The sequence below is a fragment of the Procambarus clarkii genome, chromosome 94, assembly GCF_040958095.1.
Source record: "Procambarus clarkii isolate CNS0578487 chromosome 94, FALCON_Pclarkii_2.0, whole genome shotgun sequence".
Taxonomy (NCBI): Eukaryota; Metazoa; Arthropoda; class Malacostraca; order Decapoda; family Cambaridae; genus Procambarus; species Procambarus clarkii.
Window position 1 is genome coordinate 8,116,961 of NC_091243.1, and position 13,434 is coordinate 8,130,394.

General features: G+C 44.9%; 2 protein-coding genes across 2 annotated transcripts in view; one reads left to right on the forward strand and one right to left on the reverse strand.

Moving 5' to 3' along the window:
* Positions 1 to 484: 484 nt before the first annotated feature.
* On the reverse strand, positions 485 to 790 carry LOC138359996 (uncharacterized). The gene has a single exon (XM_069319875.1). The coding sequence runs from the start codon at positions 788 to 790 to the stop codon at positions 485 to 487; it is 306 nt and encodes a 101-aa protein (XP_069175976.1).
* An 8,643-nt stretch (positions 791 to 9,433) lies between these two features.
* The window catches only part of CngA (Cyclic nucleotide-gated ion channel subunit A), a 67,772-nt gene continuing 63,771 nt past the window's right edge, over positions 9,434 to 13,434 (forward strand). The window contains exon 1 of the mRNA XM_069319913.1: positions 9,434 to 10,140. Within this exon, the coding sequence (XP_069176014.1) occupies positions 9,496 to 10,140 (645 nt within the window). The 5' untranslated portion in view covers positions 9,434 to 9,495. The remainder of the gene's footprint in view (positions 10,141 to 13,434) is intronic.

Sequence of the window (13,434 nt, forward strand, 5' to 3'; positions counted from 1 at the left end):
AGGTCAGACGCCTGTGGATAGCTTCACCCAATTTACTCATAATAATTACATTTGTAAGTATTTATTATTATTTACAGTACTATAAAACATTAAGTACTGATTTCTACGATATTGTAAAAAGTTAATGTGTTCAAAATTAATACTAAACATTATTTTGAAATTAACCTATAGTATTCCTTCTCAGTACTCCCTAGAAAACCCCATAAATCCCAGTCCAGGTTCAAAAAGCTTAATGGGGGGTTACCAAGCTTGGTAAATACCAAGCCATGGGGACCTGGAGTGGGGTTTAAGGGGTACTAAGGTTCGAAGATCCTACCTTCGGTCCTACCAGTATGAGACTGAAAGAGCCGCCCTCAACTACTCGGGCTTATACAGCTCTTTCTTTTAGCTCTTTACTGCTCTCTGTGATATGATGCAGTGATATATATCGAGGATGATTATTTCACTTTTGGAATTAGGCAGTGGCCCACTACTTCTAAATGCATCAGAAGATACCCATAGTATCTTTTTCTTCACCCATAGTATCTTCTTCTCCACCCATAGTATCTTCTGCTCCATCCATAGTATCTTCTGCTCCACCCATAGTATCTTCTTCTCCATCCATAGTATTTTCTGCTCCACCCATAGTATCTTTTTCTTCACCCATAGTATCTTCTTCTCCATCCATAGTATCTTCTGCTCCATCCATAGTATCTTCTTCTCCATCCATAGTATCTTCTGCTCCATCCATAGTATCTTCTGCTCCATCCATAGTATCTTCTTCTCCATCCATAGTATCTTCTCCGCGCATTGCACCACGTCCAATATTTATACCCAATTAATGCTGACTCAAAGGAATATGAAGTACTGTACTCGAAAATCAAACATTTTGTTTTTATCACATTAGGTATATCCGCATTTGTGCAGCTGCCCTAGACTATGTGAAGGGGAGTGCAGTGTGTCAAAAAGTTAGCTTCGTGGTGCTAAAAAAAATCCCCATCACACAGGATGCTTAGTCATACAGAGGCATGTGATAAGCGGTCTGCACTGGCAGACTCTGGGCAAAAATCTTAACTTTAACAACTCTACGGACTTTTCTACTCATGTTTGATAACCTCATCCATAGATAGTTGGTACAAGGTGGAGCTTGTGTCTAACTCCAGTTACCAGATTCACGAAAGCACTTACGCAATCACTTACGAACCTGTACATCTTTTCTCAGTCTTTGGCGGCTTTGTTTCCAATTATTAAACAGTTAATGAGCTCCGAAACACCAGGAGGCTGTTTATAACAATAACAACAGTTGAATGGGAAGTTTTCATCCTTGTAAACTATTTAATAATTGGAAACATAGCCGACAAAGATTGAGAAAAGATGTACAGGTTCGTAAGTGCTTGCGTAAGTGCTTTTGTGAATCTGGCCCCTGGTTAAGTTCCCCCTTCCCATACCTCATATTAGGCCTTACCCGACTACATTTTCACTGGATAACGACGGATTGGTTAACAATGATGTTCCCAGCAACTGCCGAGTGGAACAGTTAGTGATTGGTGGCAGAGTCAAATCGTCTCTGGCCACGGCTCGAACCCAAACAAAATTGGGAGCGAGGCGAGTATACAAGTCACCTTAAGCTATAGACTGCTAGCTGCTAAGTAAATACATACGCAACCATTTATTTAATAATCATCTAGGCTATTGTTAAATAAATGCTCCTATAGACTACTGTAGTGCCTATATAAATACCCATATAGGGAAGTATAGTTACTAAATATATGCTCATATAGGATGCTAGTACCTATATAACTCCGCGCGTTCTTTCCCACCGTCCAAGTGGTTGGGCACCATTCCTTTCCCCCCGTCCTATCCCAAATCTTTATCCTGACCCCTTCCAAATGGTATATTTTCGTAATATCTTGGTGCTTTCTCCTGATATTTCCCTCCCGTTTCCCCTAGCGACCGTTCCCAACGTCAAGAAAATATCGTACTAAAGTGCCTTATCCTAACCTACCAAAGGACCCAAGGACAGAAAACGGGACATTGTGTCAATTTCGCGAGCCACTATAATTTTCTTGTACGGCAGTTTTTGGCCTTGAAGAGGACGGGTTGCATAGGCAACTAGTTACTAAATAATTTAGCCCCTTCTCTTGTTTTTTTTAGTACTAAATAGTACTTACTTACGAAATTATGTAGATAGTAGAAATCGATACTATTGATAGTTGGACAAACCGGAAAACTATTTTCTACTTTAGTTGTAAGGACAAACTAACCTAACCTAACCATATTAGGCCTAATACACGACTATTACTAGGCCTAGGAATATTTAAATATTTTTTAGGTTTATTTTTTTCGGACTATAAAGTGAATAGTACAAAGTTGTACTATGTAATTGCTTAGTACGTCAATGTGTGTACTATGGTACACATAGTTACAAAACGTTCTGTCTAAACAGGCGAATGGGTTTAAAAAAAATTATAATCGTAGCTAATTACATTATAATGTATTTAATTGCTAAATCTTTATTTAACCCATTTGTAACTCCCATAACCGCACGCTATCCCTCCCTCTCTCGCTCTCCTCTTCTTCATTCCCCTTTCCATTCAATTCCGTTCCACCTCTCCACTACCTTCCCCCTGCTCATTCCATCCCATAACATCGCCCTCACAAAGCCTTTGTTTACATAACACACCGTCAGCTGATCACCCACGCGAGCTGTGTTCTGTGACGTTCATTCACATACCCCATTGACCGAATTATGATATCACTCGCTATCAGCTGATCGCCCAAATACTTGCTTTCCGTTCACGTTCATTCATAACCCGCTTTGACCCAGCATCTCTCTCCTAAATTATGTAAACCGGATTTGGGACAAAATTTAATTTAAAAACAGTTGCCTGGCTTTTTAAATTCATGAGTCTGTGAATGATATATATATATACGGGACATGAACACGTAGAAAATGTGATAGAGGCGTGAGCTATAAACGTATCGAGAGAAAACAGACTCGAAAAGATGGGAAGTATCTCTGGATCTGCAAGATCCAGATATCTTGCAGATCTGGAGTAACTGGAGATGTGCAAGATATCCAGTTATGCTCACGAAAATATTGCATGCATGCAACACGGGCTTTTCTCCCCTTGATATCCAAATATTCAAATGATTCGTTATTCAACACAATAATGGCGAGATTATCTGATTATTATTGAGTGTAAAGGAAGGAAAAAGCTGGTTTTCTGAGACACGAATATTGGTTCTCTCTCTGCTTGCGCTGCCTGCTTCCCTCACTGCTTGCGCTGCCTGCTTCCCCCTCACTGCTTGCGTTGCCTGCTTCCCTCGCTGCTTGCGCTGCCTGCTTCCCTCACTGCTTGCGCTGCCTGCTTCCCTCACTGCTTGCGCTGCCTGCTTCCCTCACTGCTTGCGCTGCCTGCTTCCCCCTCACTGCTTGCGTTGCCTGCTTCCCTCGCTGCTTGCGCTGCCTGCTTCCCTCACTGCTTGCGCTGCCTGCTTCCCTCGCTGCTTGCGCTGCCTGCTTCCCTCGCTGCTTGCGCTGCCTGCTTCCCCCTCACTGCTTGCGCTGCCTGCTTCCCTCGCTGCTTGCGCTGCCTGCTTCCCTCACTGCTTGCGCTGCCTGCTTCCCCTCACTGCTTGCATTGTCTTCTACCTTGCAGGACAGTTAGAGACAAACCAGGCAGCAAAATGCAGCGAAGGTTTCACAAGTCCTGAAGAGGATTTCTCTATTTCACTTTGTCTAATTCTCGTCTCTCTTCTACTGATATTCTTCACAAACTTCTCCTCTCACTTTATTCCTCGTCCCTTGAGACTACTGTCTTTGGCACCATGTGGTTTGCGTGTGGTGATGAGGAACTACCCTTTAGAGTGGTGATGAGGAACTACCCTTTAGAGTGGTGATGAGGAACGACCCTTTAGAGTGGTGATGAGGAACTACCCTTTAGAGTGGTGATAAGGAACTACCCTTTAGAGTGGTGATGAGGAACGACCCTTTAGAGTGGTGATGAGGAACTACCCTTTAGAGTGGTGATGAGGAACGACCCTTTAGAGTGGTGATGAGGAACGACCCTTTAGAGTGGTGATGAGGAACGACCCTTTAGAGTGGTGATGAGGAACGACCCTTTAGAGTGGTGATGAGGAACGACCCTTTAGAGTGGTGATGAGGAACGACCCTTTAGAGTGGTGATGAGGAACGACCCTTTAGAGTGGTGATGAGGAACGACCCTTTAGAGTGGTGATGAGGAACGACCCTTTAGAGTGGTGATGAGGAACGACCCTTTAGAGTGGTGATGAGGAACTACCCTTTAGAGTGGTGATGAGGAACGACCCTTTAGAGTGGTGATGAGGAACGACCCTTTAGAGTGGTGATGAGGAACGACCCTTTAGAGTGGTGATGAGGAACGACCCTTTAAAGTGGTGATGAGGAACGACCCTTTAGAGTGGTGATGAGGAACGACCCTTTAAAGTGGTGATTGACCGGATTCCCGTATTATATCAAGGGATTTCTTACACCAGGGGGGAGTCGTTTTCTCTTTTCCTCTCTTAATCTCTCTGATTCCCACTCTCTTCCGTCCACTCCCCCCCCCCCACGGTGCCTTTAAGATGAGTTAGTGAGGACCTCGCAGAGCTTGATGTGTTGATTATGTGTAAATTACCTCGTTAGCTTATCAGGTGTCACTGGCACCTAACATTCGTGATACTGTCCTCTCTGGTGGCACAGTTTTAGCTTTGAGAGTACTGGTGCCACAGGTGTCACTGGTGCCACAGGTGTCACTGGTGCCACAGGTGTTACTGGTGCCACAGGTGTCACTGGTGCCACAGGTGTTACTGGTGCCACAGGTGTCACTGGTGCCACAGGTGTTACTGGTGCCATAGGTGTTACTGGTGCCATAGGTGTCACTGGTGCCACAGGTGATAATGATGACACTAGTGAAGCTAATAACAGTGGAATCGGTTGTAGCAGGTCTTCTGTGAGCATTTCATCATGAGGGAAAGTGATGAGTGAGGAGACATGAAGGGAGTCGTAATGGGAGCAATTTGAAGTGATGTCAACAGTACGAAATGAAAAATAGGAAGTTATTTCAACCCTATTTAGACGGCTGATCTGATCTGAGGTTGACTGCTCGAAGACGGGTTAATGTATTAGAACCGGTTGAAGGCGCTTCACAACTACACTGTCCAAGAGACCTTTCAACAACGTGCAAGATGAAGACCTGCTTAGCGCGCGAGGGATGCAACGACCCACCTTGGCGGGGAACACGAACTTCAGATGAGTCGTAAGGATGAAAGGAAGCACTACCATGAGTAGTGAGGAAGGGAAGGGGGTAGTGGAAGAGTAGTGAGGAAGGGGAGGGGGTAGTGGAAGAGTAGTGAGGAAGGGGAGGGGTTAGTGGAAGAGTAGTGAGGAAGGGGAGGGGTTAGTGGAAGAGTAGTGAGCAAGGGGAGGGGTAGTGGAAGGGTAGTGAGCAAGGGGAGGGGTTAATGGGAGAGTAGTGAGGAAGGGGAGGGGTTAGTGGAAGAGTAGTGAGGAAGGGGAGGGGTTAGTGGAAGAGTAGTGAGCAAGGGGAGGGGGTAGTGGAAGAGTAGTGAGGAAGGGGAGGGGGTAGTGGAAGAGTAGTGAGGAAGGGGAGGGGGTAGTGGAAGAGTAGTGAGGAAGGGGAGGGGTTAATGGAAGAGTAGTGAGCAAGGGGAGGGGGTAGTGGAAGAGTAGTGAGGAAGGGGAGGGGTAGTGGAAGAGTAGTGAGCAAGGGGGGAGGAAGGAGGGACACTCCCCCTCATGAATACTCTCATACTTCCTTTACATCTTTCTTTCATTACCTTCCTTCCTTTTATTATTCGAATCACTTTCACAGGCATTAGACGGGGGCCCAAGAGCTGAAACTCAACCACTACAATTACACCTTGGTGAGAGTTATTAAAATTGGGATTAGAACCCACCGATTTTTTTCTCGCGTCAATAATAATTCCTTCTTTCTTGCATTCCTACCTTCTTTTTTTCTAATCTCCTTGCTTTCTGCCTTCCCTCCTATTCTTGGACAGTCACGATGGCTGTGTAGGGGCGGCCCGGAACTCCAACACCTGTGTCCGGAGTTTACCTCCATCTTTGATCGCTAGAAAAATCGTATGAACTATTAGCAAACCTCTCCTTTCCTTCCTTGCGTCTAGCCCCCTCTTTCTCCAATGGTCTTTTGCTTCCTTGTTCTCCTATCTCTCTGTCCTTCATCTTATCCGTTCTGTTATTCCATACCCATTTACTCGTTCCTTATTTACATATGTGCACATTTTCAGCAAAATTTGACACTGTTCTCAACTATTTTGCAAGACTCTTCCTTATCTGGGAGCTGTTCTACTCTCTGTGCTTTATAGAATGTTACTTTACGTTTCGTTACTTATTCCTATTCACTTCGTTTACACCCTCACTTAACCTTCCGTCTGCTGTCTTCCCAGTTGTCATTCCTACTCTCCCTCTCCGTCTCCCTCTATGCATTTCTTCCATTCCGTTCCTCCCTTTCTTTTAATCTCCCATTCTGTGTCTCACTGGCTCGTCTCTACTTTTACAGTCATTCTTATTACATCTCTGCTTATTGTTTAAGTTCATCTCTTACTCGCCAGACTCCCGCAAATCCCCTTTCTCTTCCTCTTGCTTCTTCCCTTCTTTCCTTTCTTCCTCCTACCTATTCCTCCTACCCTTCCTCTCTTTAATAGACCCTCCTCATCCCCTCCCCCCACCCCCCTCCAAGCCTGACAAAGGGCTGCGAGAAATGGGAGAAAATAAATCATTGTTTACATCTCGGGAATGACCTAGTTGAGGCAGAACAGATGATAGGGAGGGGTGAAGGGTAGGGAGGGGTGGAAGGGAGGGAGAGATGGAGGGTAGGGAGAGATGAATAGTAGCAGGGTAGGAAGGGAAGTAGGGAGATGAATAAAGAAGAGAGGGGTAGAACTAGAGAAGAAGGAGGATAGAAGGTCGAAATTGAGGGTGTGCGAGGGGGATAATGTAGGAAGAATGAGAATGAGAGAGGAGCGGAGAGGAAGAGGCAGAAGAGAAGAAAGTAAAAAGGGGGAGATGGAAGGAAGGAGAAATTAGATATGACGAGATAGAGATGGAGGAATAAAGAGAGTCAGGAGAAAAGGAAATACTGTAGTAAAGTAGAGGAACAGAAGGAGTAAGAAGAATAAATATATATAGACAAAGAAACAGGACAACATTAGACAAAGAAAGAAATAGGCCTTAGAATTTTGACCACATCAATTTTAAAACGGCTTATAGGCGAAAAGGAACAGCATTGACAAAGGGAATGATATTTGGTGGTATAAGTAAAGCGAGTGTACTCAATAAGTCTGAAAATATAGACTTATGGAACCCCACAGCCAGGCCAGTTTCCACCTCATTACGAGAGTTGACTATTCTTTCGATGATGATAAAAGGCCAAACATGCAATTGGCCCAAGATACAGCAGACGAGTGCTGTACCCTGATCCACCACCACCCTACTGTAAGCGAGGGACTCTGTATTATCCCTGGTGCAATACTTCGAGTGTTTCAGGGACACACACACACATTAGGGCCCTAATATATCTAAACACATGACTTCAAGTCTAACATCTAGCGTTTGAAGACGCATTAGTCAACAAACAACGCTATTTGCAGCCTAGTAACACACGATGCACCTTCGTTTGGTGCTTAAGGTGCTTTTAAGGCGTCTAGGTTTGTACGCATTCCTGAAAAAAATGAGGTTAGGTGAGTAAGTCTAGGTTCGTACGTTTTGGGTTAGGCTAAACCAAAAATTAATATTAGATTGGCGTCAAATCGTAAGTCTAGGTTAAGCTGAACGAGACACTTAAAGACCCGACTTAGAGGCATTCATCTTGCTCCCTCCAGGATGAAAATATTCTCTAATCTATCTGTCTGTGAGTGTAGTGTCTTGTTGGGTGGTAAGTTATGTCCAGATCTCTAGAAGAAACGTAATTAGTGAAGAATATTAAATTGATACAAAAATTAATCTTGGAAGATTAGTATGAACCTTCCACACGAAACTAACACTGTTATCAAACATTAACCACTAATCCTAGCTATCAGTCATTTATCTGGGTATTCAGCCATTTTTGCTAGCATCCAGCGACTTATCCTAGTACCAACAACTCCTAGCACCTAGCTACTTCTATCAACCAACCACTCCTAGCCTCCAGCCACTCCTCCTAGCACCCAGCCTCTCCTCCTAGCACCCAGCCTCTCCTCCTAGCCCCCCCAGTCACTTTCCCTCCACCCTACCTGACTGATCTGCGTTTCCTGGGAGCAGGTAAAAAGAACCTCTCAGGTTTCCACGAAAAAGTTCATCTCGCCACAAAAATGTAATTTGAAGTTTGCAGATGTGAGAAAAAAAGTTGGGCATTAAAACTAGAATTAAAATCCACACAAAGGCCAATTGCGTCACCTTGGTCGTGTAGGCGTGTTATTTTGTGTTTTAAGAAAGTTGTATAAACGCGCGCACACACACACACACACACACACACACACACACACACACACACACACACACACACACACACACACACACACACTAGGGGGTGTACCCGGTGGCGCCCGGGGATAATGTTTCTTTCCTCCCCCCACCCTCTCTTCCCCATTCTTCACCCCCAGCTCCCCTTTGACCCCCTCGTCCAAACCCTTTGGTCAACCACCTACTTCCTCCCTCCCCTCCCCTCCCCCTTCCCCACCTTTCCCCTGACCCCCCCTCCTTCCCCTTTTCTCAGAAAATTGATTATAAAGAAGCATTGAAACACCTGTACGGACCTCTGAGAAAACATATTATTTCCATCACGAAAAACTCCACGGGAATCACGCCATATATTTCACACTTGCAATAATGAAAATCGCCCTTGAGTGTCTATAAAAGCTATTATTTCCTGAAGACTTTAACCTACGCCTTCCCAGATCAGCCCATATCAATTCCATACTCCCTGGCCATTTCTCTCCCCTGCAAAAATTTGAATGAAACTATCCACGGGCGTCTGGTCCCCCCCCAACTTTGGACAAACATTCACTTATAGGTATAGATACATATAAATTAATAATTTTATTTATTATATTCCCATATGCAGCAGTTTATATATCCGCCCAAACTCGTTCATATACAGTATATATATATGTGTGTGTGTGTGTAGCCTACGCTGGAAACTATCAAGGGATTCCATGTCTATTATGTTACCTGATAATTGGTTCTATGGTAATTGGTAATTGCCTACTGCTACTAATTGGTTCCATAAATCAACTACCCTGTAAGCAAATGGGAATTGATCCAAGTCGTTTTTAAGTGTAAATTTGTCTAAAAAAAAATATCTATTGTTTCGTGTTCTGTTTTTAGGTTAATACGTTTAGTTCCTTAACAATGTACTTAAAACTTTGTGTTGCAGGATACTAATGTTGTGTTGCTGGGTGTTGCAGGATACTAATGTTGTGTTGCTGGGTGTTGCAGGATACTAATGTTGTGTTGCTGGGTGTTGCAGGATACTAATGTTGTGTTGCTGGGTGTTGCAGGATACTAATGTTGTGTTGCTGGGTGTTGCAGGAGCAGCTGATGGCCGCAGGCGTCCAGCGGCGGTGATGAGGCGTCCCCGGGGCGTGGGCAGAGGGGGCGTTGCCCCCGTCGACCTGCCCCCTTCCCGCCAGCCCACCCTCACACCCCTACAGGCTGGGGCGGACCCCACCTGCCTCGTCACCCCGGCCGCCCACCCCAGGGGATCCCCGGGGCGCCTCACCCCAGTCTCCCCCGCCCCCAGGCGCCTCCACAGCCTCCCGACGGAGCCTCTCGACGTGCGGCTTCTGGCGGGGCCGCCCTCCCAGGGGTGCTCAGGACCATTCCATGGGTGTCCAGGGCCCTCCCAAAGGTGTCCGGGACCCTCACAGGGGTGTCCAGGGCCCTCACAGGGGTGTCCAGGGTCCACACAGAGGTGTCCAGGGCTCTCACGAGGGTGTCCAGGCCCATTCCAGGGGTGTCCAGGACCCTCACATGAGTGTCCGAAGTCTTCACAGGAGTGTTCAGAGCCGTCGCAAGGGTCGCCCCCGCCCCCTACGCTACCGGAAGACCCAGGGCCGCCCCCTCTCGGGGACGATCACCCACACCTCGCCAACTCCTGCGCCCGCTGCGCCTCCCCCAGGGTGAGTGTCCCCCGCTGAGTATAATGATGCTAGAACCAGTGACTGCTGGCTTCTGTAAATACTTCCTGTCCGTCTGTGTCCTCTAGGTTCAGTCTGTCCTTTCTTAAACAGCCTATTTGTTTTAATTACCAATTATCGTGAGAATTCTGTATGTAATTATGCTTCTAAAGTTTGTTATATCTCCCAGGAGTGTGAGGTTTAGTTCCGTGTGTCCTTGTAACTCGTGCCTCTCGGCTCTGGGACTAGTCTGATGGCACGCCTCTGGACACTATCCATCTCAAATATAATACAAAATAGGTTGTTATAGCCAATGATTTAACCAGCACTGCCAGGAGGCAAAGCTCCCAGTCACAGATAAAACTACAGGACAGAAAAGACTTCAGAATGCAGAGGTACAGAAGGAAGAAGGAAGGTACAGAGGTACGGAAAGAAATGTCTAAAAGTGAGATGCGAGGCAGAGACAATTTGAGAATAGCATGTTGCTGAACCCGAGGAGGGACACGCTCACAGGGAACGATAAGGAAGTGTGTGAGCTCAACACACGATTCAGAGAGATTTTCACAATATATAATAAATGGAGCTGTCTGAGCCCATAGAAAGTTTATCCATCCCATCACAAGAGGACATGGAAATTACCAGAGACGAAGGGAACATTCGCTGCATTAGATTCAACAAAGGTCATATGGGACCTCACGATATTTCAGCATGGATGGTAGTAGATGGAGCCATATCTCTATACTGGCAACTGTCAGAAATACACAAATAAAAAGCTGGGGAACTACCTCAAAGCTGGAAAACTGCCAGTGAAGCAAAAATTTACAAAAAAAAATGGATAAAAGGGAGTTCAAAACTACATTATTGGTTCTAGCAAACATCCCAATCAACGTGGAAGAAAACATAACAAAAAATCATATTATCTGGCAAGAATGTCCTATATATCGAAAAAGTAAACTAAGTTCAAAGGTAAATCCTACCACTGAACCCTTAATACACTCTATTACAAGTCGACAAAAATCAGAAAGGACATAGAAGGGTGGTTACCTTGAGGTTACCTTGAGGTGCTTTCGGGTCTTAGCGTCCCCGCGGTCCGGTCGTCGACCAGGCCTCCTCGTTGCTGGACTGGTCAACCAGGCTGTTGGACGCGGCTGCTCTCAGCCTGACGTACGAATCAGGCTGGTTGGCTGGGTAGAAGTCGTATTTCTGGACTGTTCAAAGTTCTCGCACAGACCATCAATAGGTTCAAGAAACGAGCTGAAATGATTGAGAAAGTTTTGAAGTGGAAAACGAAGGTGCTAAGGTAGATATGGAAGATAAAACTTCCTGGGAGTCGATTTTAATTCCCAAACTATATATTAATAATTTCCCACAAGGATGAATTGGCTTTGGTCATTGTTGAATAAGATGTGAAATTATAAGGAAGTTGAGCACAGACGTCTGCGAGAGGCTACAGGAAGACCTGTAACAATTGGAAGAATGGTCTGAAAAGTGGCTGCTGGATTTCAATTAAATGCAATACAGTTGTTGAGAAACGCCAGGCAGAGTAACGGACCTGGAGGAACACATTACAACGTTCAAAGTTTATGAAGCCAGCGCCATCTGGATATGAAGAGGCGAACATGGCAGGTTGGCCAATCTTAAGCCCACCTTCTTCAATCTTAAAAGAAAGTCCAAATCAATGCATACCACACATCAGACCACATATGGAATATGCAGCTGGAGAAAGTTGAGATATATGATACAAGACTAGCCCCATAAATAGAAAAACCTATGCGATATAGCTCAATTGAACCTCTTATCACTGAAGTAGAAAGTTAACAGAAAAGATATGATGACCGCATGTAAAGTTCTCTTGGGAGTTTATGCGGTAAACAAAGGGAAACTATTGGACAAGAGTGGTGCACGAATATGTGGCCAAAGAAGTAAACTCCTTGCCCAAAACGAGCCACAGAGAAATTAGAAAGTGTCTTAGAATAGTAAATAAACTAAGCTAGAAAGAGTGAGGGAAAATTCATAAAAAATTCCAATCCAGATATAACAGAGTCCAATATATTCACACAGTTTAAGTAGCTCCGTAAGTGTTAGTTCAATTTACATGATCATTAACATTCAGACATGGTGATATAGTATGAAAAATCACGGAACTATATGTATCTCACTCAGTATTTAATCAGTCATGTGCCTAAGTAATCACAGGAAGCCAATCTCGTATGTAATTACTGGCCAGAAATAATTACTAGATTTTATTGGTATCATTTTAGCGTCTGAGTCGTAATAAAACGCAGAGCAGAAGCTTGTGCAGAAGTGAGTTATATATATATATATATATATATATATATATATATATATATATATATATATATATATATATATATATATATATATATATATATATAACCCCCCACGAACGCTTTCATCAATATTAACGCACCGTGTATTCAAGCTCGCCCTTTTCTCAAATATAAATTAATATTATGTATATTAGAATTTAATGCTTGCTTAGGATTAGGTTAAGTTAGGAGTTAAAGTTCTGTTACTAACTATTTACACTTGGAGCGCGCGGGTGAAGCATTTACAGCGTTGTGGTTCGAACGAAAGTTGTCAGCGAAGCACTTGTTCCGGAAGTGTTCGGACGTCATCAGTTGTGAGTCGTGTGTAAACAGATTTTCATTCATAAACAGGGGGTTTGGCGGGTGCCTGGAATGGACTTTGGGTCTTTGTTTACAGGACGGGCTGAAGTGGGCAGCCCATTCACAAAGCAGTGGCCAAGCGCTCGATAATCCAGAAGTCTAACCCCCCTTGTTCATGAATGAAAAGCACAGTACACACGATTTACAAATGGAAGGCAGGTGGAAGAGGGAAGTGAGGCAGGTGGGAGAGGGAGGGGGAAAGTGAGGCAGGTGGGAGAGGAAGGGGAGAGGAAGGGAAGTGGGAGGGGAAGACAGCGAGTTAGCTCCCAGGCCTTAAAGGTGATTTCTCAGGTGGTGGAGCTGGCAGCATGCAAAAGGGGAGATTTTTGTGTTCCGTCGATGAGCAGGTGAAGACTATGTCCAGGTGACGGGCAGGTATACGACACGGTCCACGTGAAGGGTGACAAGCAGGTGACGAGCAGGTGACAAGCAGGTGACGAGCAGGTGACAAGCAGGTGACGATCAGGTGACGATAAGATGACAAACAGGTGACGATCAGGTGACAAGGAGGTGACGATCAGGTGACAAACAGATGACGAGCAGGTGACAAGCAGGTGACGAGCGCGTGACGTGTTAGGCATGGGACAACTGACGAGCCAAAAACACT